The sequence below is a fragment of the Sorghum bicolor genome, chromosome 5, assembly GCF_000003195.3.
Source record: "Sorghum bicolor cultivar BTx623 chromosome 5, Sorghum_bicolor_NCBIv3, whole genome shotgun sequence".
Lineage (NCBI taxonomy): Eukaryota > Viridiplantae > Streptophyta > Magnoliopsida > Poales > Poaceae > Sorghum > Sorghum bicolor.
The window spans coordinates 22,732,188-22,759,427 of NC_012874.2; the positions used below are offsets into that span (position 1 = coordinate 22,732,188).

Sequence of the window (27,240 nt, forward strand, 5' to 3'; positions counted from 1 at the left end):
ATTCTTCCACTACACCTGGAGCTATATTTCTAATACTAAACGTTACAATATCAGCTAATAATTAAATAGCCTTTTTACTCGTGCAACTGTTGCAAGCTCTATGATAAAATATCTCCGTAGTCCTAACATTTTATTGGTAAAATAGAAGTTTATGTCCATGGCTGAGGAAGTTTTGAATATTTCGCTTTCTTTGCAATCTATTGTCCTCATTAACAGTGTACACATATATTCTGTGGAGCTCTCTTCTCTTTTGTTCTTCTCTAGCACTTAACTTGTTAGAAAAATCAGAATGCCAGATCTAGTTGTGTTACCATTTCTCTGCTTTGTCACTTTAGTGTCCTAATTCTTCTTCCTGGCATGCTAATCCTATTCCACTATTTGTATGTCTCAGGTAAGGAAATTTTGTTAGAAGTGTGTGACTTAATGACTAGATTAGTATAATATTTCTCAATTGTTTCCTATAAGCTTGTTCCATGAATTGCTCCCAAATATCAAGCGACGTTGTACACAGGTAATGAATATGCTTGCTTGTTGGATTGAAGATCCAAACTCAGAGGCATTCAAACTTCATGTTCCTCGAATTTATGATTATTTGTGGCTTGCTGAAGATGGTATGAAAATGAAGGTAACCATTGCTGAATCATTTTTCTTAGTTGAAATTAACTGAGAGTTCTTATTTACATCCGAGGCTTAATATGATGGGCAATGATGCAATTATCCAAGCATGAACGATGCACTTCTCATTTTTCCATGCATGGTTATAAACATTATACGTTGGCAACAACATATGCCTTCGGCCCCAAAACAATCACCAACTGCAGCACAAACAGCTTTATTCAACTCTAGGTTTAGATGGCTTCATGACTCAACTAGTGACTAACATGGAAAATGACTTGGTTACTCGAATTGTCAGTTTTGTCGATTTTTCTTTAGCAAACTCAAAGGGTTTCATCGTCTCTGTTCTATTAATGTAGGGTTATAATGGCAGCCAGCTGTGGGATGCAGGTTTAACAGTTCAGGCAATTGTGAGGACCGACTTCATTGAAGAGTTTGGTCCAACTCTTAAACTAGCACATGCCTTTGTTAAGAATTCACAGGTACTATACATGCTAGTAGCATGGACACCAAGACTTTTGCCTATGAAAGGTAGATTTCACTTGGCATACTTATTGATTTCCTGTTTTTTAGATCCTTGGCAACTGCCCTGGAGATTTGAAACAGTGGTATCGCCACATATCAAAAGGTGGATGGTCATTTTCTACAGCTGATCACGGTTGGTCTGTATCAGATTGCACTGCAACAGGACTAGAGGTGAATATAGCTCATTAGTACGTGACAAAAAAGATTTTTCTCTCTTATTTATTTCCTTCACCATTTTGATCAAAAACTTTTTTGGTGCACATTTATAAGAATACACAGTATATATCTTTAATATGTGGTGTATTCAGTACTTCTCATTGGAATTTCTATGATTTTATTCTGGAATCACATTAAGCTAATTGTCATATACTGTTGTTTATTTTTTCTGTTGTAATTTTCTCTTACCTACAGGCAGCCCTATTGTTATCAATGATTTCTCCAGAAATAGTTGGTGAGCCGATGGAAGTTGACAGAGTTTATGATGGTGTAAATTGTCTCATTTCTCTTATGGTAAGCATCTTTCAAGTTTTTGCCTCCCATTCTGCATAAGTTGCAAGTTGTAGGGTCAGTTTTTGCCCCACTTGTTTATAGTTGTAAAAACAGGGTGCATTGTTCACTCAGTCCTTGGGGTTGTTGCATCAATACAGAAATTTTTTTTTCACATTTCCTTTTAGTCAGATTATAACTTGCTATTTTTTAAAACAAAAGGAAGCTCTATTAATCTCAAACAGTTGCATCAAGGTGGTACAATCAATCTAATCCACTCAAGGTTTTTGCATAGCAATGAAACAAACAACCTATGATTATTGAATATAACAACATGACATGATGTCATAATGAGCTACAGCCCATATCATAATATACAATTCCATGCATGGACCATAAAAAGGTCTTTGGAAGAAATGGCACTCAAAGCATGCCACTGTTGCTATGATCCAACCACAATAGGTTCTCACCCAAATATTAATTCACCAAACTGTAGACACCAACAAGGAAGCAAAAGAATGCCACAATTGTTGGGTACAACCAACTAAGTCCACACCTAGTGTTACACCCGGATTAAGGACAAAACCAGATAGACATCATATGTGAGTCTTAAAAGCCAAATCTCACATATAGCTACAAATAAGGGGTAATATCAATAGACACTGCATAAATTAAATAGCGTACTTAATAGATCAGAGATAACCTTAGGCAGCAAACAACGGAAGATAACTCCAAACTTTGGGTATTAACTCCACTCTACATAGGATCCAAACTGATTGGTTGATCACAAGCCTAACACTCCTCCTGAAGTATGAGGGAAAGAGCAAGAGTCAGTCAATGTCGAACTCCATAAGTCTAGTGAGAAGATTGTATAGATCCCACAATCTCATGATCAATATGACATAAATAATGTAGAGCATTAAACAATAAACATGAGCATATTAACACAACAAGTGAAATGTCCAAATGGCTAGAGGGGGATGAATAGCCTATTTAAAATTTTCTACAAACTCAACTAGACAAGTTGGTTAGTAAAACAAATGGCAAAGCTATTCTAGCACTAGCTCAACTAAGCTAAGCAAGCCACCTAAAGTCTAGTACAAGGCTAAACACTAAGCCACAACAATAAGGCACAACTAAGGCTAGCTACCCTGCTAAACAAGAACTAATCTACACAAGCTAATCAACTAGCAAGGTAAGCAAGAAGGTAAAAAGGTGGGGAAAGATTGTTATACTGATGTTGTAGTGTAGAGATATATCCAACCAATCACTCACAATCACAATCGATAATGCTCGGCAAGAGATGACACAAGCTTTTTTACCGAGGATCACTTGCCTCCCAGCAAGCTAGTCCTCTTTGTGGCGATACACCCACTTGATGGATCACGAGCTAATTGGTAATCCAAAGCCAAACACGCAGCGGTGCCGCACATCCACTCACAAGATAGGGATCCTCGAAGCCATGAGCAATCCTTTAGAGTAGCCAATTGTGATCTGCCACAGGGAAGGCTCAAGAACCCCTCACAAATCACTTGGTGAGGCTCGAAACAATTTCCAATCACGAGCTCAACACCTCTACTGCTCCAAGCCATCTAGGGCATCGGAAAACACCCAAGAGTAACAAGAAATCCATAGCAAACTCAAGGATCGAGTGCCACTAGATGCAACTCTCAATGCAATGCACTTGAATCTCTCTCAATCTCACTAGGATTAGCAATCAAGCAAGGACATGAGTGGAGGGAGTGTTCTCTAGCTCAAAGTATGTCTCAATTATGCCAAAAGTGCAAGGCAGAACCCCCAAAGCTGGCCATCTCCTATATATAAGCTGCCTCAACAAAAGAGCTGTTGGGCACTTTTTACTAGGCTGAACTCGGGAGCACCGGACGCTCAGTAGGGAGCCATTGGAGTTAAACAGAGAAGATATGAATTTTCTAGGAATTTCTTTAGAAAAGTAATTAATTAAATTGGGTCATGGAATTAAAAATTTTCAAATTGTTGAACCAAGGTTACTAACACGTAGATCATGTGAATACAAATCTAACGTAATTTTGAATGGGTCAAAACGGAGTTAAAATAAACATTTTATGAACAATATAAACCACTGGCAAAACTGTAATTGTTTGAAAACGTATTTTGAGTAGTACTGAGCGAGTTTACGCTTTTGAAAACAGAAAATGTATTTACAAACTACGTAAAGGACTGCAGGTTATAATATAGAAAACTAGGGGGTCTCTTTAACAAAATTCACCCCAAAGAGGTATGTTCTAATCTTGGGCGTTGACTTTAGATTGGACGGTGCAAATTCGATCAAGGGAGAGAAGAGGGCGGTCCGGCGGCGCACAGGAGCTCCACGGTGGCTCCATGGCCAGAAAAACGTGGAACCTCACCAGAGCTGGCAAAGAACACGCTATTGTGTACCAAACTCAAATCTGACAGCATAGAAAGCAAGAGCAGGTCCTCACGAACTCACCTAGGGGTTTTCACGGTCGGAGAACGATTAGAGATGGCTGGCGGATTCGAGTGGGAGATGAAAACTCCCTGAACAAGTTCAGCGATCAGTAGAGAAGGACAGAGACCACTATTGTGTAAGGCAAAGGGCACGAGAACTTTGTCACCTCAAAACGAAGCTCGACAATAGCTTAATTTCGATGGAACGACAACGAATAGCGAGAACCACAGCGGTGGGTGTGTTCCGGCTCCGGAGATCCAAATGGTGGTGACGGGAGTGTGCTAGGGCAGGGTGGCATCTCGGAGGGGAAAAATGGTCACGCATCAAGGTCCTGTCCTACATATAGGTTGCCTTGGCGTGACATACGGCAAGGGATGCCGAGGAAATCGGGAATTGGGCGGGATTTCCATCTGTAGAGAGTCCGGCTCGAGGAAGGATAAGAAGATGCGGCTGAATTGTGGGGTCCACCTGTTGGCATCTTGAGGCACGAGACCCATGGAAGGTCCTAATATGGCTAGAGGGGGGTGAATAGCCTATTTGAAAATTATACAAAGTCACTAGAACAAGAGGTTAGTAAATAACAACGCAAGCTTTTTGCGCTAGCTCTAATGGGGTGTTTTCAAGCTACCTATCCAACAATTCTAATTGATATGATCACTAGGAACACAAGAACAATGTCTCTTCTTACATTAGAGAGCTACCTAAAGTTTCTATACAAGTAAGTGAGTTACTCTACTTTGTGGGAATGTAAGAGAGAGGGCTTGATGTTTATACTGCCGCATACAGGAGATGAACCAATCACAATAACATGAAGTCTGATCACTAGGAGAAATGCAATGAACATTAACAATGGAGACACACAACTTTCTCCCGAGGTTCACGTGCTTGCTGGCTCAATACGTTCCCATTGTGTCGACCAACACTTGGTGGTCTGGCGGCTAAGACGTGTAGCATGAACCTCATACTCACTAGGAGACCGCAAGAACTGACCCGCAAACGAGGTAGCTTAATGACACGCGCAATCCACTAAAGTTGCCTTTGGCTCTCAACCGCGGTAGATACAAAAACCCTCACAATCATCGCGAGATGGCCACAAACAATCACTAACTCGTGCCAATCCTCCTCCGCTGCTCCAAGAGTCTAGGTGGCGGCAACCACCAAGAGTAACAAGAAAATCGAAGCCAAAACGATCCCCAATTACCACTAGATGCAATCACTCAAGCAAATGCACTTGGAATCACTACCAATCTTACAAAGATGGTTAATCTATGAAGGAGATGAGTGGGAGGTGTTTGCTTAGGCTCACAAGGATGTCAAGTATGCTAGAATGCCAAGAGGGTGAGAACCGAGTTGGCCAACATCTATTTATAAGCCTCTCAAACAAATAGAGCTGTTAGCTCTTCTACTAGGTAGAAAATAGGGTAACCGGATGCTTGACCCCTGCATCTGGTGCTTAGAACACAGCCACGTGTCCACTGTTTGAATCATGCGCGTCGATCTCTAACGGTCAAATCCAAACCATCAGATGCGGTCAAGTGAGCATCGGACGCGTCTCGTACTCACCGGACCTGTACGTAGAGAGGTTGTGAAATGCGCAGGGTCAATGGACTCACACCACCAGATGCTCCCTAAGTGTCCATTGATTGCACTCGCATTCTCACTGTTGATGTCATACATCACCAGACGTGCCAACAGTGTCAGGCCATCATTCGATGCTGAGCATCTGGTGCTCCCTTCACCTCTTGCCAGAAACGAGAGAGCACGAGACATGCATGAGCAGCATCCGGTGCCTCCGAGGCCAACGTCTGGTGAGTGTTCTCCAAAGTTTCCATTGGTGCAATAGAAAGTATGCATTTCATTTTCTCCAAATCCAAACCCCTCTCTACCCTTCAAACTCCACCTCCTTGTTAAAGTGTGCCAACACCACCATGTGTGTACTAACATGTGCAAATGTTTTAGCATTTTCACAACCATTTTCTTCGAAGAAGTTAAGTTAGCTCACTAGGTTCTAAATTCATGCACATGAACAATGAGACCTAGTGGCACTTGATAATTGCTTAGCAAAAGAATTCCCCTCTTATAGTATGGCTATCTATCCTAATGTGATCACACCCTCAATGGTGTCTTGGTCACCAAAACTAAAACCATAAGCAATAGCTTTGCCTTGATCTCCATAGAGTTTTGTTTTTCTCTTTCTTCTTTTCCATGTTGAGCACTTGATCATCTTGTGGTCATCACCATCAGCACCATGATCATCACTTGCTCCATCACTTGGCATGTACCAATCTCATTAAGTCTACACACACTTAGTATAGAGGTTAGTACTAGGGTTTCATCAATTATCCAAAACCAAACTAGGGCTTTCAATCTCCCCCTTTTTGTTAATTGATGAAAACCCTTTTTAAAAATATTTTCAATAAAATTTTCTTGCATTCATGTCGCTTGTCCAAGCATTTTAGCATGTGCAAAGATTATGGACAGGTTTCATAAACCCAAATTGGTAGCAATTGCTCTGCCTACATATGTGCTAAGAGTTTGGATATGAAAGCTCGCACATATGCTTGAATAGAAAAAATAGGAGTCAATTTCTACCAAATGATGCTAAGGTGTAAAGAGTGGACCTTTGAAGCATGATACCAAGCAGAGTTGCCAATATACACCATCCTTAGCACCATTAGTAACTAGACATTCACAAAACTATAACACCTGTGAGATGAGCATTAAAATCAAGGTTCTAGTACAACTTGTGAAACAACTAAAAGAGTAGTTACACTACCTATGCATGCTAGTTCTTAATTTCATCAATCAAACCTTCAACTAGCATACACCACACAAGCTAAACAACTAGCAAGGTAAGCAAGAAGGTAACAAGGTGGTGAAAGATTGTTATACCGATGTTGTAGTGTAGAGATATATCCAACCAATCACTCACAATCACAATCGATAATGCTCGGCAAGAGATGACACAAGCTTTTTTACCGAGGTTCACTTGCTTCCCGGCAAGCTAGTCCTGTTTGTGGCAATACACCCACTTGATGGATCACGAGCTAATTGGCAATCCAAAGACAAACACGCAGCGGTGCCGCACATCCACTCACAAGATAGGGATCCTCGAAGACATGAGCAATCCTCCAGAGTAGCCAATTGTGATCTGCCATGGGGAAGGCTCAAGAACCCCTCACAAATCACTTGGTGAGGCTCGAAACAATCTCCAATCACGAGCTCAACACCTCTACTGCTCCAAGCCATCTAGGGCATCGGAAAACACCCAAGAGTAACAAGAAATCCATACCAAACTCAAGGATCGAGTGCCACTAGATGCAACTCTCAATGCAATGCACTTGAATCTCTCTCAATCCCACTAGGATTAGCAATCAAGCAAGGAGATGGGTGGAGGGAGTGTTCTCTAGCTCAAAGTATGTCTCAATTATGCCAAAAGTGCAAGGGAGAACTCCCAAAGCCGGCCACCTCCTATATATAAGCTTCCTCAACAAAAGAGCCATTGGGCACTTTTTACTAGGTTGAACTCGGGAGCACTGGATGCTCAGTAGGGAGCCATCGGAGTTAAATGGAGAAGATATGAATTTTCTAGGAATTTCTTTAGAAAAGTAATTAATTAAATAGGGTCATGGAATTAAAATTTTTCAAATTGTTGAACCAAGGTTACTAACACGTAGATCCTGTGAATACAAATCTAACGTAATTTTGAATGGGTCAAAACGGAGTTAAAATAAATATTTTATGAACAATATAAACCACTGGCAAAACTATAATTGTTGGAAAACATATTTTGAGTAGTACTGAGCGAGTTTACGCTTTTGAAAACAGAAAACGTATTTACAAACTACGTAAAGGACAGCGGGTTATAATATAGAAAACTAGGGGGTCTCTTTAACAAAATTCCCCCCAAAGAGGTATGTTCTACTCTTGGGCGCTGACTTTAGATCGGACGGTTCAAATTCGATCAAGGGAGGGAAGAGGGCGGTCCGGCGGCGCACAGGAGCTCCACAGTGGCTCCATGGCCACAAAAACATGGAACCTCGCTAGAGCTGGCAAAGAACACGCTACTGTGTACCAAACTCAAATCTGACAGCATAGAAAGCAAGAGCAGGTCCTCACGAACTCACCTAGGGGTTTTCATGGTCGGAGAACGATCAGATATGGCTGGCGGCTTCGAGTGGGAGATGAAAACTCCCTAAACAAGTTCGGCGATCAGCAGAGAAGGACAGAAGGATAGAGACCACTATTGTGTAAGGCGAAGGGCACGAGAACTTTGTCATGTCAACTCGAAGCTCGACAATAGCTTAATTTTGACGGAACGACAACGAATAGCGAGAACCACAGCAGTGGGTGTGTTCCGACTCCGGAGATCCAAATGGTGGCGACGGGAGTGTGCTAGGGCAAGGTGGCGTCTCGGAGGGGAAAAATGGTCGCGCATCGAGGTCCTGTCCTACATATAGGTTGCCTCGGCGTGACATACGGCAAGGGATGCCGAGGAAATCAGGAATTGGGCGGGATTTCCATCTGTAGAGAGTCCGGCTCGAGGAAGGATAAGATGATGCGGCTGAATTGTGGGGTCCACCTGTTGGCATCTTGAGGCATGAGACCCATGGAAGGTCCTAATATGGCTAGAGGGGGGTGAATAGCCTATTTGAAAATTCTACAAAGTCACTAGAACAAGAGGTTAGTGAATAACAACGCAAGATTTTTGCGCTAGCTCTAATGGGGTGTTTTCAAGCTACCTATCCAACAATTCTAATTGATATGATCACTAGGAACACAAGAACAATATTTCTTCTTACATTAGAGAGCTACCTAAAGTTTCTATACAAGTAAGTGAGTTACTCTACTTTGTGGGAATGTAAGATAGACGGTTTGATGTTTATACCGCCGCATAGAGGAGATGAACCAATCACAATAACATGAAGTCCGATCACTGGGAGAAATGCAATGAACATTAACAATGGAGACACACAATTTTCTCCCGAGGTTAACGTGCTTGCTGGCACAATACGTCCCCATTGTGTCGACCAACACTTGGTGGTTTGGCGGCTAAGAGGTGTAGCATGAACCTCATCCTCACTAGGACACCGCAAGAACCGACCCCCAAGTGAGGTAGCTTAATGACACGCGCAATCCACTAAAGTTGCCTTTGGCTCTCAACCGCGGTAGACACAAAACCCCTCACAATCATCGAGAGATGGCCACGAACAATCACCAAGTCATGCCAATCCTCCTCCGCTGCTCCAAGCAGTCTAGGTGGCGACAACCACCAAGAGTAACAAGAAAACCGAAGCCAAAACGATCCCCAAGTACCACTAGATGCAATCACTCAAGCAAATGCACTTGGAATCACTCCCAATCTTACAAAGAAGGTTAATCTATGAAGGAGATGAGTGGGAGGTGTTTGCTTAGGCTCACAAGGATGTCAAGTATGCTAGAATGCCAATAGGGTGAGCCCCGAGCTGGCCAACATCTACTTATAAGCCCCTCGAACAAATAGAGCTGTTAGCTCTTCTACTAGGCAGAAAACAGGGTAACTGGATGCTTGACCCTAGCATCTGGTGCTTAGAACTCAGCCATGTGTTCAGTGTTTGAATCACGCGCGTCGATCTCTAACGGTCAAATCCAAACCATCAGATGCGGTCAAGTGAGCATCGGACGCGTCTGGTACTCACCGGACCTGTACGTTGAGATGTTGTGAAACGCGCAGGGTCACTGGACTCACACCACCAGATGCTCCCTAAGCGTCCATTGATTACACTCGCATTCTCACAGTTGGTGTCATACATCACCAGACGCGCCAACAGTGTCAGGCGATCATTCGATGCTGAGCATCTCGTGCTCCCTTACCTCTTGCCAGAAACGAGAGCGCACCACACATGCATGAGCAGTGTCCGGTGCCTCCAAGGCCAACGTCCGGTGAGTGTTTTTCTCCCGCTACTTCTCCAAAGTTCCCATTGGTGCAATAGAAAGTATGCATTTCATTTTCTCCAAATCCAAACCCCTCTCTACCCTTCAAACTCCACCTCCTTCTTAAAGTGTGCCAACACCACCATGTGTGTACTAACATGTGCAAGTGTGTTAGCATTTTCACAACCATTTTCTCCGAAGGAGTTAAGTTAGCTCACTAGGTTCTAAATTAATGCACATGAACAATGACACCTAGTGGCACTCGATAATTGCTTAGCCAAAGAATTCCCCTCTTATAGTATGGCTATCTATCCTAAATGTGATCACACCCTCAATGGTGTCTTGGTCACCAAAACTAAAACCATAAGCAATAGCTTTGCCTTGATCTCCATATAGTTTTGTTTTTCTCTTTCTTCTTTTCCAACTTGAGCACTTGATCATCTTGTGGTCATCACCATCAGCACCATGATCATCACTTGCTCCATCACTTGGCATGTACCAACCTCATTAAGTCTACACACACTTAGTATAGATGTTAGTACTAGGGTTTCATCAATTATCCAAAACCAAACAAGGGCTTTCAATCTCCCCCTTTTTGTTAATTGATGAAAACCCTTTTTAAAAATATTTTCAATAAAATTTTCTTGCATTCATGTCGCTTGTCCAAGCATTTTAGCATGTCCAAAGATTATGGACAGGTTTCATAAACCCAAATTGGTAGCAATTGCTCCGCCTACATATGTGCTAAGAGTTTGAATATGAAAGCTTGCACATATGCTTGAATAGGAAATATAGGAGTCAATTGCTACCAAATGATGCTAACGTGTAAAGAGTGGACCTTTGAAGCATGATGCCAAGCAGAGTTGCCAATATACACCATCCTTAGCACCATTAGTAACTAGACATTCACAAAACTATAACACCTGTGAGATCAGTATTAAAATCAAGGTTCTAGTACCACTTGTGAAACAACTAAAAGAGTAGTTACACTACCTATTCATGCTAGTTCTTAATTTCATCAATCAAACCTTCAACTAGCATACACCACACAAGCAAGATATTAGAGAGAAAGCTTCTAAACCTAATGCACATGCAAGCAAACATATGTGATGCACATTCAAATGCAACATGCAAGTTTATGAGCTTGCTCAGCCTACTTGTGTGCTTCAAAATTTTTAATTGATCCCCTACTTTTGTCATGATACTTCACTATCATTGTACTCCTTTGTAATTTCTCTCCCCCTTTAGCAAATCTTTGGGAAATTCTCTCCCCCTTTGTCATCAAAGACCACAAAAGGTGAGCTTCAAATTTTAGATAGGTTAGTGTGAAACCATGTGAAGTGAGATCATTTTACCAAACTGGCTCAATCTAGATTACTTGCCTAAGATATTAACCTCGGTTTGATCCAAATACAAGCTTTTTCACACCTCCAAATAAGGGTTATCTTGTACTATGTTGAGTTAAACACTTATAGCTCATACTCTGGATCAAACACTAGCATTGCAAGCCCAAAAAACATGTCCTATGCTACCGCTAGATCAAGTCAAGTATAGAAGCAATAGTGGTACCATACAAGCATCAAATTCATTTGATTTTTATGAATGAACCTAAGACATGTAAGGAATGACTAGATGCGCTAGGCAAGTCCTTAGGAAAGAATGAGTGACATGTCAATCAATTTTACCTTGCTTTGCTCGAAGGAGAGGCATGTCATATAAATAGGGGTGCATCAACACATATTTCAGAAGTCAAGTCTGTTTAATTGATTCCTTAGCTTGCAAAACCTCTTCTCATCAACTGGCTTGGTGAATATATCGGCAAGTTGATCATCAGTGCCTATACTCTCAATGCAAATGTCCCCTTTTTGTTGGTGATCTCTTATGAAATGATGGTGGACATCTATGTGCTTTGTTCTTGAATGTTGAACCAAGTTGTTGTGAGCTTTACGGCACTTTCATTGTCACATGGCAATGGCACTTGCTTGAAGTGGGTTCCAAAATCTTTCAAGGTTGCCTTCATCCATAGGATTTGTGCACAACAACTACAGGCCGTAATGTACTCCGCTTCGATTGTAGGTAGTGCAACACTATTTTGCTTCTTAGATGACCATGAGACAAGTGATCTTCCCAATAGTTGACATGTGCTCGATGTGCTTCTTCTTTCAACTTTGCATCCCACATTGTATAAATTAGAATATCCAATAAGTTCAAACTTTGCACCTTTGGGATACCACAAACCAACATTTTGTGTATGCTTCAAGTACCTCAATATTCTCTTTGTTGCCTTCAAATGGCTTTCTCTTGGTGAGGCTTGGAATATTGCACACATGAATACACTAAACATGACATCCAGACTTGATGCGTTCACATAGAGTGGGCTTCCAATCATAGACTGATACAACTTTTGATCCACCATATTTCCACTTGTATCATTATCTAGACTTTCATTTGTTCCTATTGGAGTGCTAATTGCCTTTGCATCATTCATTCCAAACTTCTTGAGTATGTCTTTTAGGTACTTGCCTTGACTCACAAATGTGCTATTTTTCAATTGCTTGATTTGAATACCAAGGAAGTAACTAAGATCACTGATCATTGACATCTCAAACTCATTAGCCATCATGTTCCAAAACTCCTCACAAAATTCTTGGTTGGTTGATCCAAATATGACATCATCAACATATATTTGCAGCACAAACAAGTCCTTGCCAAACTTCTTGGCGAAGAGAGTGGTGTCAACCTTGCCCATCTTGAAACCTTTAGAAAGTAAGAGATCTCTTAATCTCTCATACCATGCTCTTGGTGCTTGCTTCAAGCCATACAATGCCTTTCTTAGCTTGTTCATTGATATAGCCATCGAGAAATGCACTTTTGACATCCAATTGATATAACTTGATGTTATGTGCACAAGCATAGGTCAACAAGATCCTAATTGCTTCCAATCTTGCAACTAGGGCATATGTTTCACCAAAGTCAAGACCTTCAACTTGAGTATAGCCTTGTGCTAGCAATCTTGCTTTGTTTCTTAGAACTATCCCATCTTGATCTTGTTTGTTGCAAAATACCTATCTATTACCAATGACATTATAATCAATAGGCCTCACAACTAATTCCCATACTTGATTTCTCTTCAAATTGTTAAGCTCTTCATGCATAGCATTGACCCAATCAACATCTCTCAAAGCTTCATCTATCTTCATTGGCTCAATGTGAGACACAAAGGAGAAATGTTCACAAAAATGATGCTAGTCTTGATCTAGTTTGCACTCCTCTTTGAATGTCACCTATGATATGATCCAATGGATGATCTCTTGCAATATTTGTTGGTCAGAGTTTTTTCACTTGATTGCTTGCACTTGGTTGATCATGAGATGATGTACTAGCTTGTTGATCTTGCACTTGAGTGCAATTTGTACTACCTTGATTTTGATCATGAGAACCTATAGCTTGCACATTAGAGGTAGGAATCACTCGATCTTTGTCATCTTCAACATCAATCAACTCTCTAGGCCTTAAATCACCAATGTCCATATTCTTCATTGCATCGGCCAATTGAGTGCCTCTCACATCATCCAGATTCTCATCTTCTTCTTGAAAGCCATTGGTTCGATCAAACTCAACATCATGCACCTGTCTAAGAGTAATACTAGCCAAATTCCAAACTCTGTAAGATTTGCTTGTAGTGGAGTAACCAAGCAAGAAACCTTCATCACATTTCTTTTCAAATTTGCTCAATCTAGTGCCTTTCTTCAATATGTATGCAATGTTGGGCTTTCTTCCATTCAATAGCTCATATGGTGTCTTCTCCATCACTAGGTGACAATAGAGTCGGTTGCTATAGTAGCAAGTGGTGTTGATAGCTTCAGCCCAAAATGAGTGACTCGCATTTTACTCACTCAACATTGGTCTTGCCATGTCAATCAAGGTTCTATTTTTCCTCTCAATAAGACCATTTGGTTGTGGAGTGTATTTGGCTGAGAATTGGTGCCTAATGCCAAATTCATCACAAAGCTCATCAAGTCTTATATTCTTGAATTCACTCCCATTGTCACTTCTCACTTTCTTGATGGTTGTTTCAAGCTCATTGTGTATTCTCTTGACAAATGTTTTGATGGTTGTAAAAACATCACTTTTGTCACTAAGAAAGAATACCCATGTATATCTTGTGAAATCATCCACTATCACAGATCCATATTTATTTCCACCAATGCTTGTCTATGTGGTTGGTCCAAATAAGTCCATGTCTAACAACTCAAATGCCTTGCATGTACTCATGATGCTCTTCTTTGGATGAGTGTTGCCAACTTGTTTTCCGGCTTGACATGCACTACAAAGCTTATCCTTCTCAAATGTGACATCTTTCAAGCCACTAACTAGATCATGGTCGACTAACTTGTTCAATTGTTTCATTCCAACATGACCAAGCCTTCTATGCCATAACCAACCCATGGTAGATTTAGTGAGTAAGCATGTTGACAATTGAGCTTCACTAGCATTAAAATCAACAAAGTATAGATTCTCATATCTAAAACATTTGAATATCAAGTTGGAGCCATCTACACTTATGATCTCTACATCATCAACTCCAAATATGCATTTGAAACTAATATCACAAAGTTGAGCTACAGATAGCTAGTTGAAGTCGAAGCTCTCAACTAGTAGCACATTGGAAATGCTCAAGTCATTGGATATATTAATTTTACCAAGCCCTTAGACCTTGCCTTTGCCATTGTTACTAGCTGTGATACTATCAACACCATTGTCATCATTTGTATTGATTGAATTGAACATTCTTGAATCACCGGTCATGTGTTGTGTGCACCCACTATCAAGCACCCAATGCCTTCCCCCTAGCTTTATTGTTTACCTACAAAACAAATCAATGTTTCTTAGGTAAACATACTTGTTTGTGTCCTTGGAGGTTAGTGACTAAACATTTTGGTACCCAAATGGCCTTCTTCTTTGGACCCACTATTGGTGCACCAACAAAGTTAGCATGCACATCCTTTTCACCCTTGGAAAGAACATAACAAGAACCAAAAGGAATGTAAGGTTCATTAGCAATTTTCTTGTTCTTGTTCATTTTGTTGGAAATATGCTCTAGGTGCCAAACTTGCTTTCATATATTGCAATACCGACCATTGCTCTTAACAAAGCTAGGCTTGTGATTTACAAAGGCCATCTTTCCTTTCTTGGAGGTGTAGCCTAATCCCTTTTTGTTGAGAGAAAACCTTTGGCTACCCAAGCACTTTAGCAAGCGGGCCTCACCACCATAGGCTTTGCCTAGGGCGTGAGTGAGCTCATCCACCTCTCTCTTGAGAGTATCATTCTCAACCTTTAGTGAAGCATTAAAAGTGACACCCACACTAGATGTAGAGGTAGAGTTAGTGGTGGTGGATGAAGACCTCCAAGAAGAGTTAGTGGCAACAACAATAGGTGGGTTGGGTGATTCCTCAATTAAGTCACATGTTGTGCCAACATCACATGATACAACAACCTTTTCCTTGTTCTCTTCTAACATCAAGGAGTGAGCTTTCTCAAGCTTGGTGTGAGCATTGCCAAGATTCTCATGGGCATCCACTAGCCTCTCATGAGTAGCATTGAGCTCATCAAAGGATTGCTTAAGAGATTTCAACTTCTTGGCCAATTCTTTGCACTTCCTATTTTTAGAGTGAATAGGTGAATCGGCTTGTTCTAGCATGTCCATGAGTTGTTTATTAGTGAATTCATTATCATTATCACTATCACTATCATTGTCATGCTCAATTTCATTTTCACTTTCACTCTCATCATATTGTACCTTGTGGCCCTTGGCCATGAAGCATGAAGGAGTGTCGAAGAGTGATGGCTTGTTGTTGGTAGCAATACTAGAAAGCGCCTTCTTCTTCTTGGATGCCATGTCATCATCACTTGAATTATCATATGAAGAAGCATCGCTATCCCATGTCACAACATAGGATCCACCATTATTCTTATTCTTGAAGACCATCTTCTTCTCCTTCTTTTCCTTCTTCTCCTTCTTGTTATTCATGTTATGCTCACCATTGTCACTATTGCAAGGACAATCCTCCATAGTATGATCGAGACTCTTGCCATTGTAGCATAGCCTCACATACTCCTTGTTCTAGAAGTGGTCTCTTATCTTTCTTGTGTGATATCCCTTCTTCTTCATCATCCTGCCAAATTTGCGGACAAAGAGTGCTAGTGCTTCATCATCACTATCATCATTAGAGCACTCCGCACCACTTGATTCTTCCTTCTTGCCCTTGCCCTTATTCTTGCTCTTGGATGAAGAGCTAACGTTGAATGCGACACCCTTCTTCTTCTTATCATCATCGTCCTTCTTCATGATGTTATCATCATCATTGTAATTATATTGATCCATGGTCATGATATCTCCAAGTATCTCAATTGGAGATACATTCTTCAATCCACCTCTAAAGATGATTGTCCTCAGTGTCTTGAACCTCTTGGGCAAGCACATCAAGAACTTGTGAATGAATTCCTCATCCTTCACTTTCTCACCAAGGCCCTTGAGATCATTGATGATGACTTGGAGCCTATAGAACATCTCCGGTATGGACTCATCATTGTTCATCTTGAATTAGGATAACTTGTCCTTTAGCATGTATAACTTGGCACTTTTTACTATTGTAGTGCCCTCATATGTCTCTTCTAGCCTTGTCCACACTTCACTTGCCTTCTCAAGATCTTTGACTTGTTCAAACACCTTTGAATCAATGCCATTGTAGATTATGTTAAGAACCATAGTATTGCATTGTTTGTTGGCTCTCTCATTGTCGGTGGGGTTGCGGGATTAAGGATAACAAAGTCACTTTCCATCATTTCCCACACTCTATCATTGATTAATCCAAGTTACATTTTCATTTTTCTCTTCCAATAGTCAAAAGAACTTGTGCCATCAAAGAATGGTGATTTGCTCCCAACATGGTTGAACACTATTTGAGCCATACTTTGAGCACCGAGGTTGTTAAGCCTTCAGAAAATGGTGACCATGGCTCTGATACCACTTGAAAGGTCCTAATAGGGCCAGAGGAGGGGTGAATAGCCTATTTGAAAATTCTACAAACTCACTAGAGCAAGAGGTTAGTAAATAACAAAGTGAAGCTTTTTGCTCCAGCTCTAATGGGGTATTTGCAAGCCACCTATCCAACAATTCTAATTGATATGATCATTAGGCACACAAGAACTATGTCTCTACTTACATTAGAGAGCTAACTAAAGTTTTTATACAAGTAAGTGAGCTATCCTAATTTGTAGGAATGTAAGAGAGACGGATTGATCTTTATACCACTACGTAGAGGGGATGAACCAATCACAATAACATTAGGTCCAATGATCAGGATAAATCCAATAAACAATCACAATGGAGACACACAATTTTCTCCCGAGGTTCACGTGCTTGCCGGCACGCTACGTCCTCATTGTGTCGACCAACACTTGGTGGTTTGGTAGCTAAGAGGTGTAGCATGAACCTCGTCCTCATTAGGACACTGCAAGAACCGACCCACAAGTGAGGTAGCTCAATGACACGCGCAATCCACTAAAGTTGCCTTTGGCTCTCCATATCGGGGTAGACATAAAACCCCTCACAATCACCGAGAGATGGCCACGAACAGTCACCAACTCGTGCCAATCCTCCTTCGCTGCTCCAAGCCATCTAGGTGGTGGCAACCATCAAGAGTAAAAAACACATAGCCAAATCAATCCCCAAGTACCACTAGATGCAATCACTCAAGCAAATGCATTTAGAATCACTCCCAATCTCACAAAGATTGTTAATCTATGAAGGAGATGAGTGCGAGGTATTGTCTTAGGCTCACAAGGATGTCAAGTATGCTAGAATTCCAAGAGGGTGAGCCCCGAGCCAGCTAACAACTATTTATAAGCCCCTCAAACAAATAGAGCCATTGGCTCTTCTACTAGACAGAAAATAGGGTAATTGGATGCACAACAAGTGACCACTGGATACTCGACCCCTACGTCTGGTGCTTATAACACAACCACATGTCCACTATTAGAATCACGCGCATCGATCTCTGACGGTCCAATCCAAACCATCAGACAAAGTTAATTGAGCACCAAACACGTTCGGTACTCACCGGACCCATACACAGAGAGGTTGTCAAACGCGCAGGGTCACCGGACTCACACCACCAGATGCTCCTTGAGCATCCAGTGCTCGCACTCGCATTCTCACTGCTGATGTCATGCATCACTGGACGCGCCAACAGTGCCTGGCCATCATCCGATGTTGATTGCTCGGTGCTACCTACACCTCTTGCTAGAAACGAGCAACGTCCAGTGCCTCCGAGGCCAGTGTCCAGTGAGTGTTCCCATGACTTCTCCAAACTTTCCATCGGCGCAATAGAAAATATGCATTTCATTTTTTCAAAAGCATCGAATATGCAAACACCTCTCTACCCTTCAAACTCCACCTCCTTCTTAAAGTGTGCTAACACCACCATGTGTGTACTAACATGTGCAGGTGTGTTAGCATTTTCACAACCATTTTTTTTGAAGGAGTTAACTTAGCTCATAAGGTTCTAAATGCATGCACATGAACAATGACACCCAGTGGCACTCGATAACCGCTTAGCCAAAGAATTCCCATCTTTATAGTATGGCCATCTATCCTAAATATGATCACACCCTCTATGGTGTCTTGATCACCAAAACTGAAATCCTAAGCAATACCTTTGCCATGATCTCCATAGGGTTTTGTTTTTCTCTTTCCCCTTTTCCATGCTGAGCACTTGATCATCTTGTGGTCATCACCATCATCACCATGATCATCACTTGCTCTATCACTTGGCATGTACCAACCTCATTAAGTCTACACACACTTATTATACAGGTTAGTACTAGGATTTCATAAATTATCCAAAACCAAACTAGGGCTTTCAACCCGCTTGTCATCCAAAAGAGTAGAGAAAGGGGCGCGTTCCCTCCAGGCTGGGCCTTGGTTCTAGATGGGCTGGGCGCGTGGAGTGGAGAGGGGAGCTGGGCCACTCAGGCCTAAAGGGAAGAAGAAAAGGATTTTCTCTTTGTGTTTTTTAATCTCCAAAGCTCCTTTTGCAAATTCTTTTTAAAAATCGATTTAAAAATATTTTGAGATTTAATCAAAACCACTCATTGCAATATAATGAATTCTCAAGCGTGAATGCAGAAACAAGTTGCTAAGTTCCTTAGGTAAATTTTAATTTAATAAAAAATAATATTTCTCTATGTTTTATGAGCACAAAAAAATAACAAATTAAATTATTTTTCACCTATTTCTAATAGAGAAAATTTTAGGGTGTTACACCTAGAGCCTGGAGTGGAGGAACCAGCACCTCAACTGTCACCACCAAATTCAAGTTCCACGATACCCCCTCTTGAAGTTTTTGTCAATCCTGCCATGCCTTCAAGTCTTGGCTAACTATAATCGGACACAAACCCCATGAGCCACGTGTCCAAAATACATAGGATCCATCTAAAGACAGAACGGGCCATTCAGATAAGAGATTCCAGGCACAACCAGAGTATGCAGTATCTCATAGTGACGTTGGGTTCTCCTAGCGTTTAGCATTGAACATTTAGTATAAGTTTTTTTCTCTACAAAATGTTTTGTAGTGAGGAATGGTGGTAGTTTTCTTATTACTATTTAGTGCACTAGGAGAACTGCACTTTGGTAGTCATGAGTTGATGCCTAGTGACTCCAGAGTATACGTAGGTATGGAAGTCATTGACTATGGATGAGGATGCCATTGCGATGAGTGGATGCATATATTGTCAACCAAGATCAAACCACTCAAGATGAGCAGTGAGACAACTGACTGCATCTTGAACCTTAACTCCGGCGGTTGCATGTTTGGAGTAGATTAAATGCCTCTACATCAGCTCTCGAGGATGGGATAATGCTAATTTTTTTAAAGTTCAAAGAACTTGAAATGTTACAGTAAAACTTTGACATTCTTTTCTCTTAGATCACAGCTTTAAGGTGAAGCAACAACCCAACTTTAAAGTATTGATTAAGATTTGATTTTTTGTGATGTTTCCTAAATTATCTGTGTTTTTTTCTCTTTGGTGTTATCTTTAAAATAGTTTTATCCGAGGATCTGTCTTATGTGTCTGTCTTAATCTACCTTGCAGAATGAAAATGGTGGATTTGCCACATTTGAACTCACAAGGTCATATGCTTGGTTGGAGGTAAGTTAATTAATTCTATTCTAGATCATCCTGGTCTGCTTATGACGTGCCAACACTCTGTTGCCCAGCAGCAACCACCCTAATTGAGTGGACACTAGCTAAATTTCAAATCCCGATGACAAAGAAGAAAGGGAGAAAGATCCACTCACTAGCAATCTGAAAATAGTGGCAAGGGATAATTGTTTAGTGACCCCTAGCCGAGAAACAGTAGGTCATGGTCAGCTGTTGGGCAACCCTATGTGATGAAGCTGGGGATTATCTAAACCAGTACTCAATGCTTCTTCTTAATCACAATGTCTCTAGGAGGCTGTTTCCAAGCCTAATAGTACCATAGGTCAACTTTTTCTGTGCTTTCTTAGGTGTTCAAGATTGAGAGGGAGAGAGAGAGAGAGAGAGAGGTGCATGGTTGTAGTACATCACATCCATCTATGTGTATATATAGATAGAGAACAACACGTGAAATATAGAGATATTTATGTACAAACACATTTTTGACCTAGCTTTATGTAGAAACACAGTAAGTCAGCTAATCCATGAATCAAGTAGAGTGAGTCACGTTTATTTCTAGAATTTATTGGACTCACCACGGACTCATCCATAATACAAACATGGCATATGTCCGGTCAAACTTTCTGTCCCAACAAAATCTATGCATCCATCATATTTTTCGCGAACAAGCCCGTTTCCTGTATTTCATTGAAAGGATGGAGGATGTGTTACAGGGTTGTTAGCATGACACAAACCATAGACACCGATTGGTGATCCACACCTGTCAAATGCCAACGTCATCCAGCTAGTTCTGTAAAACAATTATATCACAAACAAATTTGCAACTAAAAGCACTCTGCGGTAATGCATCCATCATCTCTGATGACCGATATGGCAATTCCAATAGTTAATTTTCTTCCATTCTTTACTATGCTAGCTAGGTTGATACATTATTTTTTTTAATAAATATTCAGGGCATTACAATAACTAAGTTAAACTATGTAAAAATATACTAGCACATATCTGCTCCTGTCATCGATTATATGCATTGTTGAATAGCGCAGCAATATTTATCCTTGTGGGTTCTCAATTAAGTTCTATCTATACTGACATGTTTTATCTCAAATTCAGCATTTTAATCCTTCTGAGACCTTTGGGGGCATAATGATTGATTACCCGTAAGCTGCAATAACCCTTTGGTTTACTTTTTGTGCTTTGATAGAAATGAGTAAAATAAACACAAACAAAATGCACAACTGAGTTGACAGGTATGTTGAATGTACATCATCGTCAATTCAAGCTCTATCTTTGTTCAAGAAACTCTACCCAGAGCACCGCAGGAAAGAGGTGGACAATGCTATCAGCAAGGGTGCAAATTTCATTGAGAGTATGCAAAGAAACGATGGTTCATGGTCAGTATTTAATTTGGACACCATCAGATTACACCACTTCCTCAGGATACTTACAAATACGTATTTCCAACAGGTACGGCTCTTGGGGCATCTGTTTCACCAACGCCACATGGTTTGCTGTGTTTGGATTAGTTTGTGCTGGCCGAACGTTCAATAACAGTTCTGCAATAAGAAAGGCATGTGAGTTTCTATTATCAAAAGAGCTTCCTTCTGGTGGCTGGGGAGAGAGCTATTTGTCATGTCAGGACAAGGTAACTTGGCTTGAATCGACCTGTTTGTTCATTTTAGATAACTTGGTTTCTCACTAGCAGTATATGCTAATACATGTGATTATGTTATTTGTTACAAAACACTTATCACTTGCAATTCCCCTCATTACCAAATGTTCCAATCTTGTTTGCATATTTAAAGAGTCATGGCAGTACTGAACTCAAGGTTATTTGAGATTACAGCAGCATTACAACTGCTATGTCTACCCTGTGATCCACTGACTTGGATTGAAACAGGTTTACACAAATCTTGAAGGCATGCGACCTCATGCAGTGAACACTGGTTGGGCCATGCTGGCCCTAATCTACACAGAACAGGTCTATTGTTTTCGTCTTTCAATGCGGGTCGTGGGTTTCATGGATACAAAGTGCACATTTGTAAAGGATGTCTTTTGCCTTATTGTTACAGGCTGAAAGAGATCCAGCGCCACTACATCGGGCAGCTAAGGTTTTGATCAACCTACAGTTAGAGGATGGAGAATTTCCACAGCAAGTAATAATACTCCTAACTGATGCAAGAGAAAAAAAACATTCATTTGTAATTTCTTCCATCTCACACATTCCTGTTTTAAACCCATGTGTCTTAAAAGCCAAAGGAGAATTTGGATTTCATTCTGCCCCTAAGGATTTTGTAGACTGAACAGTAATATAAAAGGTCCAGCATTAAGAGAGGTCTATATAGGTAGAACAACACATATGCTCAACAAACTCATTATTATTATTATTACTTAATATCTTCAAGATACTGGACACAGATTGTGAAAGCATCACTTATTAAACTAGGGCGATCTTGGTTGCACCTCAATTTTCATGAGTTTAGCCAAACTTTTAGAAGTTACTGTTGTTTGGATTTGGAAAGCATATATGAATCAAACAACTAGGATAAATAGTAGATATATGGTGCAAACTACAACATTAATTGATCTTTATTGATCTCTGTAGGTTTCTCTTTTCTTCCCCTTCCATTTAATTTTAGATGTAGACATTTTACCCAAATCATCATTTTTTATTCATGAAATTTTACTATTTATTGATTTGTTAATAATTTTGAAGTATGTACAACAGGAGATCATTGGAGTCTTCAATCAAAATTGCATGATCGGTTACTCCCAGTACAGGAACATCTTCCCAATATGGGCTCTAGGAGAGTATCGTACCAGGGTTCACGCACGGAAGAAATAGCCGATATGCTTACGATTCAACGTGGTCGCAAAAATGTCGTTAATTACTATTCATCCTTTTGCATAACCGTTTATCCATCCTTTTGCACTTTTCTAGAACAAACTCATTTGTCAGTTGAGAATAGTAGCATCGTGTACCGTCGATCCAACATACTTGAAGTTCCTTTTTCTCTACAAAAGTAAACACAGAAACTAGTACCCTGAACATGTTTTTGCAATAAGTGCAGATATTTTCAGATGTGCTATTTTTTATTGTTTATGCCTTGTGGACATAAGCCATGCTAGCTAAAACTCATTAACAAGCATTATGCATTGGGGTCACATTATTTCATGGATAGAATTTGGCCATGGTGTTTGTTATGCTTGCTGCGTTCAGTGTCAGACTAGTACTAGACTACGTCAGGACGCTAGTCCTGGATTTCTAAGAATTGGGATTGGGACTGGACTTTTTTTTTAATGGATTCACTGTTCTGCACTCTATATCCACAAAGGATATGCACAGCCAAACGGATACAATAAGCACTTAGACTCACACCTCAACAAAGAGGACAACACAACGAAAAGAGAAAAAAACTACAATCTTGGCACGTCCTTGCTTCCTAACATCCTCTCTTGAAATGACCAGATTTGGTGAGTAGAGGATGTTGAGTCACCTCCGCCCATACCATTGCTACGAACGTCACTGGTGCCATTTTCATCTGTTTCAAGTGAGGTTAATGCCAAGTGTTGCTAATTAGCACAGCTTCATCCGTCGTTGTCCAATTAGAAATAGCCAATCAACTAGGAGTTGATAGGATCCGCTTCACCTTTGTCGGATTCCAAGCTTGCACCGCTCATAGGACAGCCACCATCTTTGGGATCATTGTTGTCACCTCTGCCAGAGTCCTATGTCACTATCGCTAACAATATCTTCCTTCACCCAAACTCCTAGGCTGCACTACTGCTGCTGCCGTCAGGATCCGCCTCCTCCTTGTCGATATCTTCCTTCACCCAAACTCCTAGGCTGCACTCAGGCTGCCACTACCCCAAAGACGTGCCATTGCCAATGAATGGATTCCTATGCCAGTGCTGCCCCTAGGACATGGCTGTCACTCGATCTGCGTTCTCCTTGCTGACAGCTAGTTGTCGACCCTCAGGCTGCATCCGTCCTCTGTTTCTCAATGCAATCACCCAGTAAAGAGGTTTTAAATCCATTCCTAATGATGGTGCTAGAAACGCCTATTGGTAATCATTAGCACCATTACTAAGATTGAGTTAATCTTAGCAACACCACTAATGAACACCAACTATGATAGTTGTGAACAATCACAGAACGAGTCTGCAAGCGCATGGAGTTATTGTAATACCTGATTTTAAGAACAAAACCAGATATACACCATATCTGAGTCTTAAAGGCCAAATGTAAGGATTAATGAAATAAATAGACTGTTATCTTACTACTACCTTCTCGGAGTATCCTGTCTTTATCAGTTTATACCTCTATTATGGGATGACCTAAAATCATGAGAGTAGACTTCGAGATCTTTATCTGACCTCAAGAATCCCCCCATAGCTATTTTGGTATTGGAGTTCTCAAAATCACAAAATGATACAGTTGTGCTGTAAAGATCCTGGACCAGTTTCGGTTGCTTACTGCTTTAGACCAATGTAACTATAGAATCTGAAAAGTGTTCTATAGCAAAGTTGTAGAAAAATTGCTAATATTTTCAATGGTATAAGCTGGAACTTATTCAGACAAGTAGAACCTGAGATATCACATTTCGAATTGGATGTTTCTGAATCTGTTTCAAAGTTTCGACAGTTTTGTTATTTCCTATATTTAGTCAAATTAACGTCAGAAGCTGGGAAAACGATGTATACAAAAGTTGTAGAGGATTTCATAATGTTTTCAACAATGTAAGGCTCATCATCATATGATTTAAGTAGCTCGAGGTATGACTTCTGCAAGTTACTGCATCCGTGCTGAAACATTGTCGAGATAGATGTTATGTTTGGCTGTTTTACTTAACCTTAAAGACACAAGCTAAGGAAGTCTTCTATATGAAAGTTGTAGGGAATTTCATAATTTTTCTAATAGTCTAAGCTCACTACTACAAAACAAGGATATTGTATCACTTTCTTGTAACACATTCATCAATGTGTTCCAAAAAAACATAGTAACACAAAACAATGTGTTACAAATTGGCTTGTAACACAATACTCATTTTTTAGAAAAATGTGTTACTGACCATAATTATAGTAACATAAAAGTTAATGTTACAAGCCAAATGTTACGAAGTGGTACTATATTGTAACATAAAAATGGAACACATAAAATGTGTGACAACTATATTCTGTATAGTAACAAAAAATGATGTTACAACCAAAATGTTGCAGAGAAACATGTAAATGTGGACCTTCCAATTTATGGTTGGCAAATGACGTTGCATGGGTGATGTTTTGGCTGATAGCAATTGTGCAAAGTCCTCACATGACACCCAACGTTAAGTAGATAATTGAAGAGGATTCTGAAGCTATGAGGCCAAGATGAAGATGGTGCAGGGAGTGAAATCATGAGAGAAAAATGTAGATCGAGGAATAAAATCTAAGAAAAAAGTATATACAATTAAATGGAGCCATAGTACATATGTTTTTTATGATGTTGTGCAATCATTCCACTTAATCCTACAATTGAACTAATACAACCCACACCCTTAGAAGGTCTAACACCATTTATTTTCTTGTATGTTGTATTGACTAAACCCTGTGGGCGGTGCCTGGGAGAGGGTTTCTTACTTCCCTCCCTTTTGTATCTTTTTATTCTTCTTAATAAAAATGACACATAGCTCTCCTCTACAGTTTTCAAGAAAAAAAAAGGATAATGCCAAGTACAACTAGATTGTGCTGATTCAACCTTTGATGGTGGCTTGCAAGATTTTCACTTCATGGTTAGGCCTAAAATCACCAATGTTAATAATGTTAAGCAAAGCTAAACAGGGATCATACATCATAGACCAAAATAGGAATTTTTCACTAGCAGACCAAAATGGAGATGCATGATATAGAAAAACATTGTAACACCCTGAAAATTTCATCTTTCCAAATAGGGTAAAATGATTTAATAAATTGTTTGTGAGCACAAAAGTGTAGTAAGAAACGAATGTTTATTAAATTAGAAGTCACTATAAGGTTTAGAGACATGTTTGAGCATCCATGCTGCTGCATATGTTTTACTGAGTGGTGTTTTTTTAGAATTCAAAATGATTTTCAAATCCTTTTAATTGGTTTGGGCAAAAAGTGTGAAAACAAAAAAGAAAAGGAATTAGTCTCTCCCTCACTCACTCTCGAGCTTGGCCCAGTCTTCCCCCCCCCCCCCCCCCGCGGGCTGTTTTCCACCCTTCCTTTCTTTCTCCCACCCGGCCCAAGATGCTTCCCCGGGCCACCGCTGAATAACCCAGCAGCCGCGCGCCCTCCTCTCCGCTGGAGCCACTGACATAACCGGGCCACATTCCGTTTCACTGCCAGGGGGGGCCCACCTGTCGGAACCCTCTTCCACCTCGTAAACGAACCGGAATCGGTGGAAATTTCACACTGGTCACGCGTGATACCCGTGGCTGGCTTGCCTCGCACGCCGAGGAGGCTTTAAATAGCGGCCTCCGCTCTGCCGCAACCCCCTACCCAACCTTAGAGCTAGTAGCCGCTTTCGCCTCGCCAAAATGTGCCACCGAGATCCAAGCCGAAAGCAACTCGCCGCTACGACGCGTCTTAGCCTCCGTGAGCGACTTGCCGAGCTTCGTTTCTGTCTTACAAAGTCACCGAGACATTTTGTTCATGTTCTCTTGCTTTCTGTGCTTGCCTAACCTCCGCCGAACTCTTTGCAGGGCTGCCGTCCGCCTCTCGCCGTCGGGAGCCCTAGCCGGCTTCTCTTCGTCCCGATTCTTACCTTAGGTGAGTTCACACCGAGCTCCTGAGCGTCCCTCTGCTTTTGGTTCGCACTCTACTGCTCTGTGTCACCAGATTGGGCAACTCCGGCCATCACGGCCATGGCGCCGCCGCGGCCTTCCCCAGCTCCGGCCGGCCGGCTTCTTCCCCCTCCCCACGATTTAATCTCGGCCATCCATCCGCGATCCAACGGCCCCAGATGAAGGGTACCCATTCGGCCGTGCATTTTGCAAAATAGCCCCCTGCATTTTAAAGATCAAACCCGCTGT

At 40.9% G+C, this 27,240-nt stretch overlaps 1 protein-coding gene across 1 annotated transcript in view; it reads left to right on the top strand.

Annotated features, from left to right (window-relative positions):
- The window catches only part of LOC8071830 (cycloartenol synthase), a 73,620-nt gene extending 50,469 nt beyond the window's left edge, over window positions 1-23,151 (top strand). Inside the window, exons 8-18 of the mRNA XM_021461615.1 lie at window positions 512-625; window positions 975-1,097; window positions 1,189-1,311; window positions 1,552-1,650; window positions 20,144-20,200; window positions 21,320-21,366; window positions 21,457-21,600; window positions 21,674-21,851; window positions 22,107-22,187; window positions 22,279-22,362; window positions 22,935-23,151. Coding sequence (XP_021317290.1) covers window positions 512-625; window positions 975-1,097; window positions 1,189-1,311; window positions 1,552-1,650; window positions 20,144-20,200; window positions 21,320-21,366; window positions 21,457-21,600; window positions 21,674-21,851; window positions 22,107-22,187; window positions 22,279-22,362; window positions 22,935-23,051 — 1,167 coding nt within the window. The 3' untranslated portion in view covers window positions 23,052-23,151. The remainder of the gene's footprint in view (window positions 1-511; window positions 626-974; window positions 1,098-1,188; window positions 1,312-1,551; window positions 1,651-20,143; window positions 20,201-21,319; window positions 21,367-21,456; window positions 21,601-21,673; window positions 21,852-22,106; window positions 22,188-22,278; window positions 22,363-22,934) is intronic.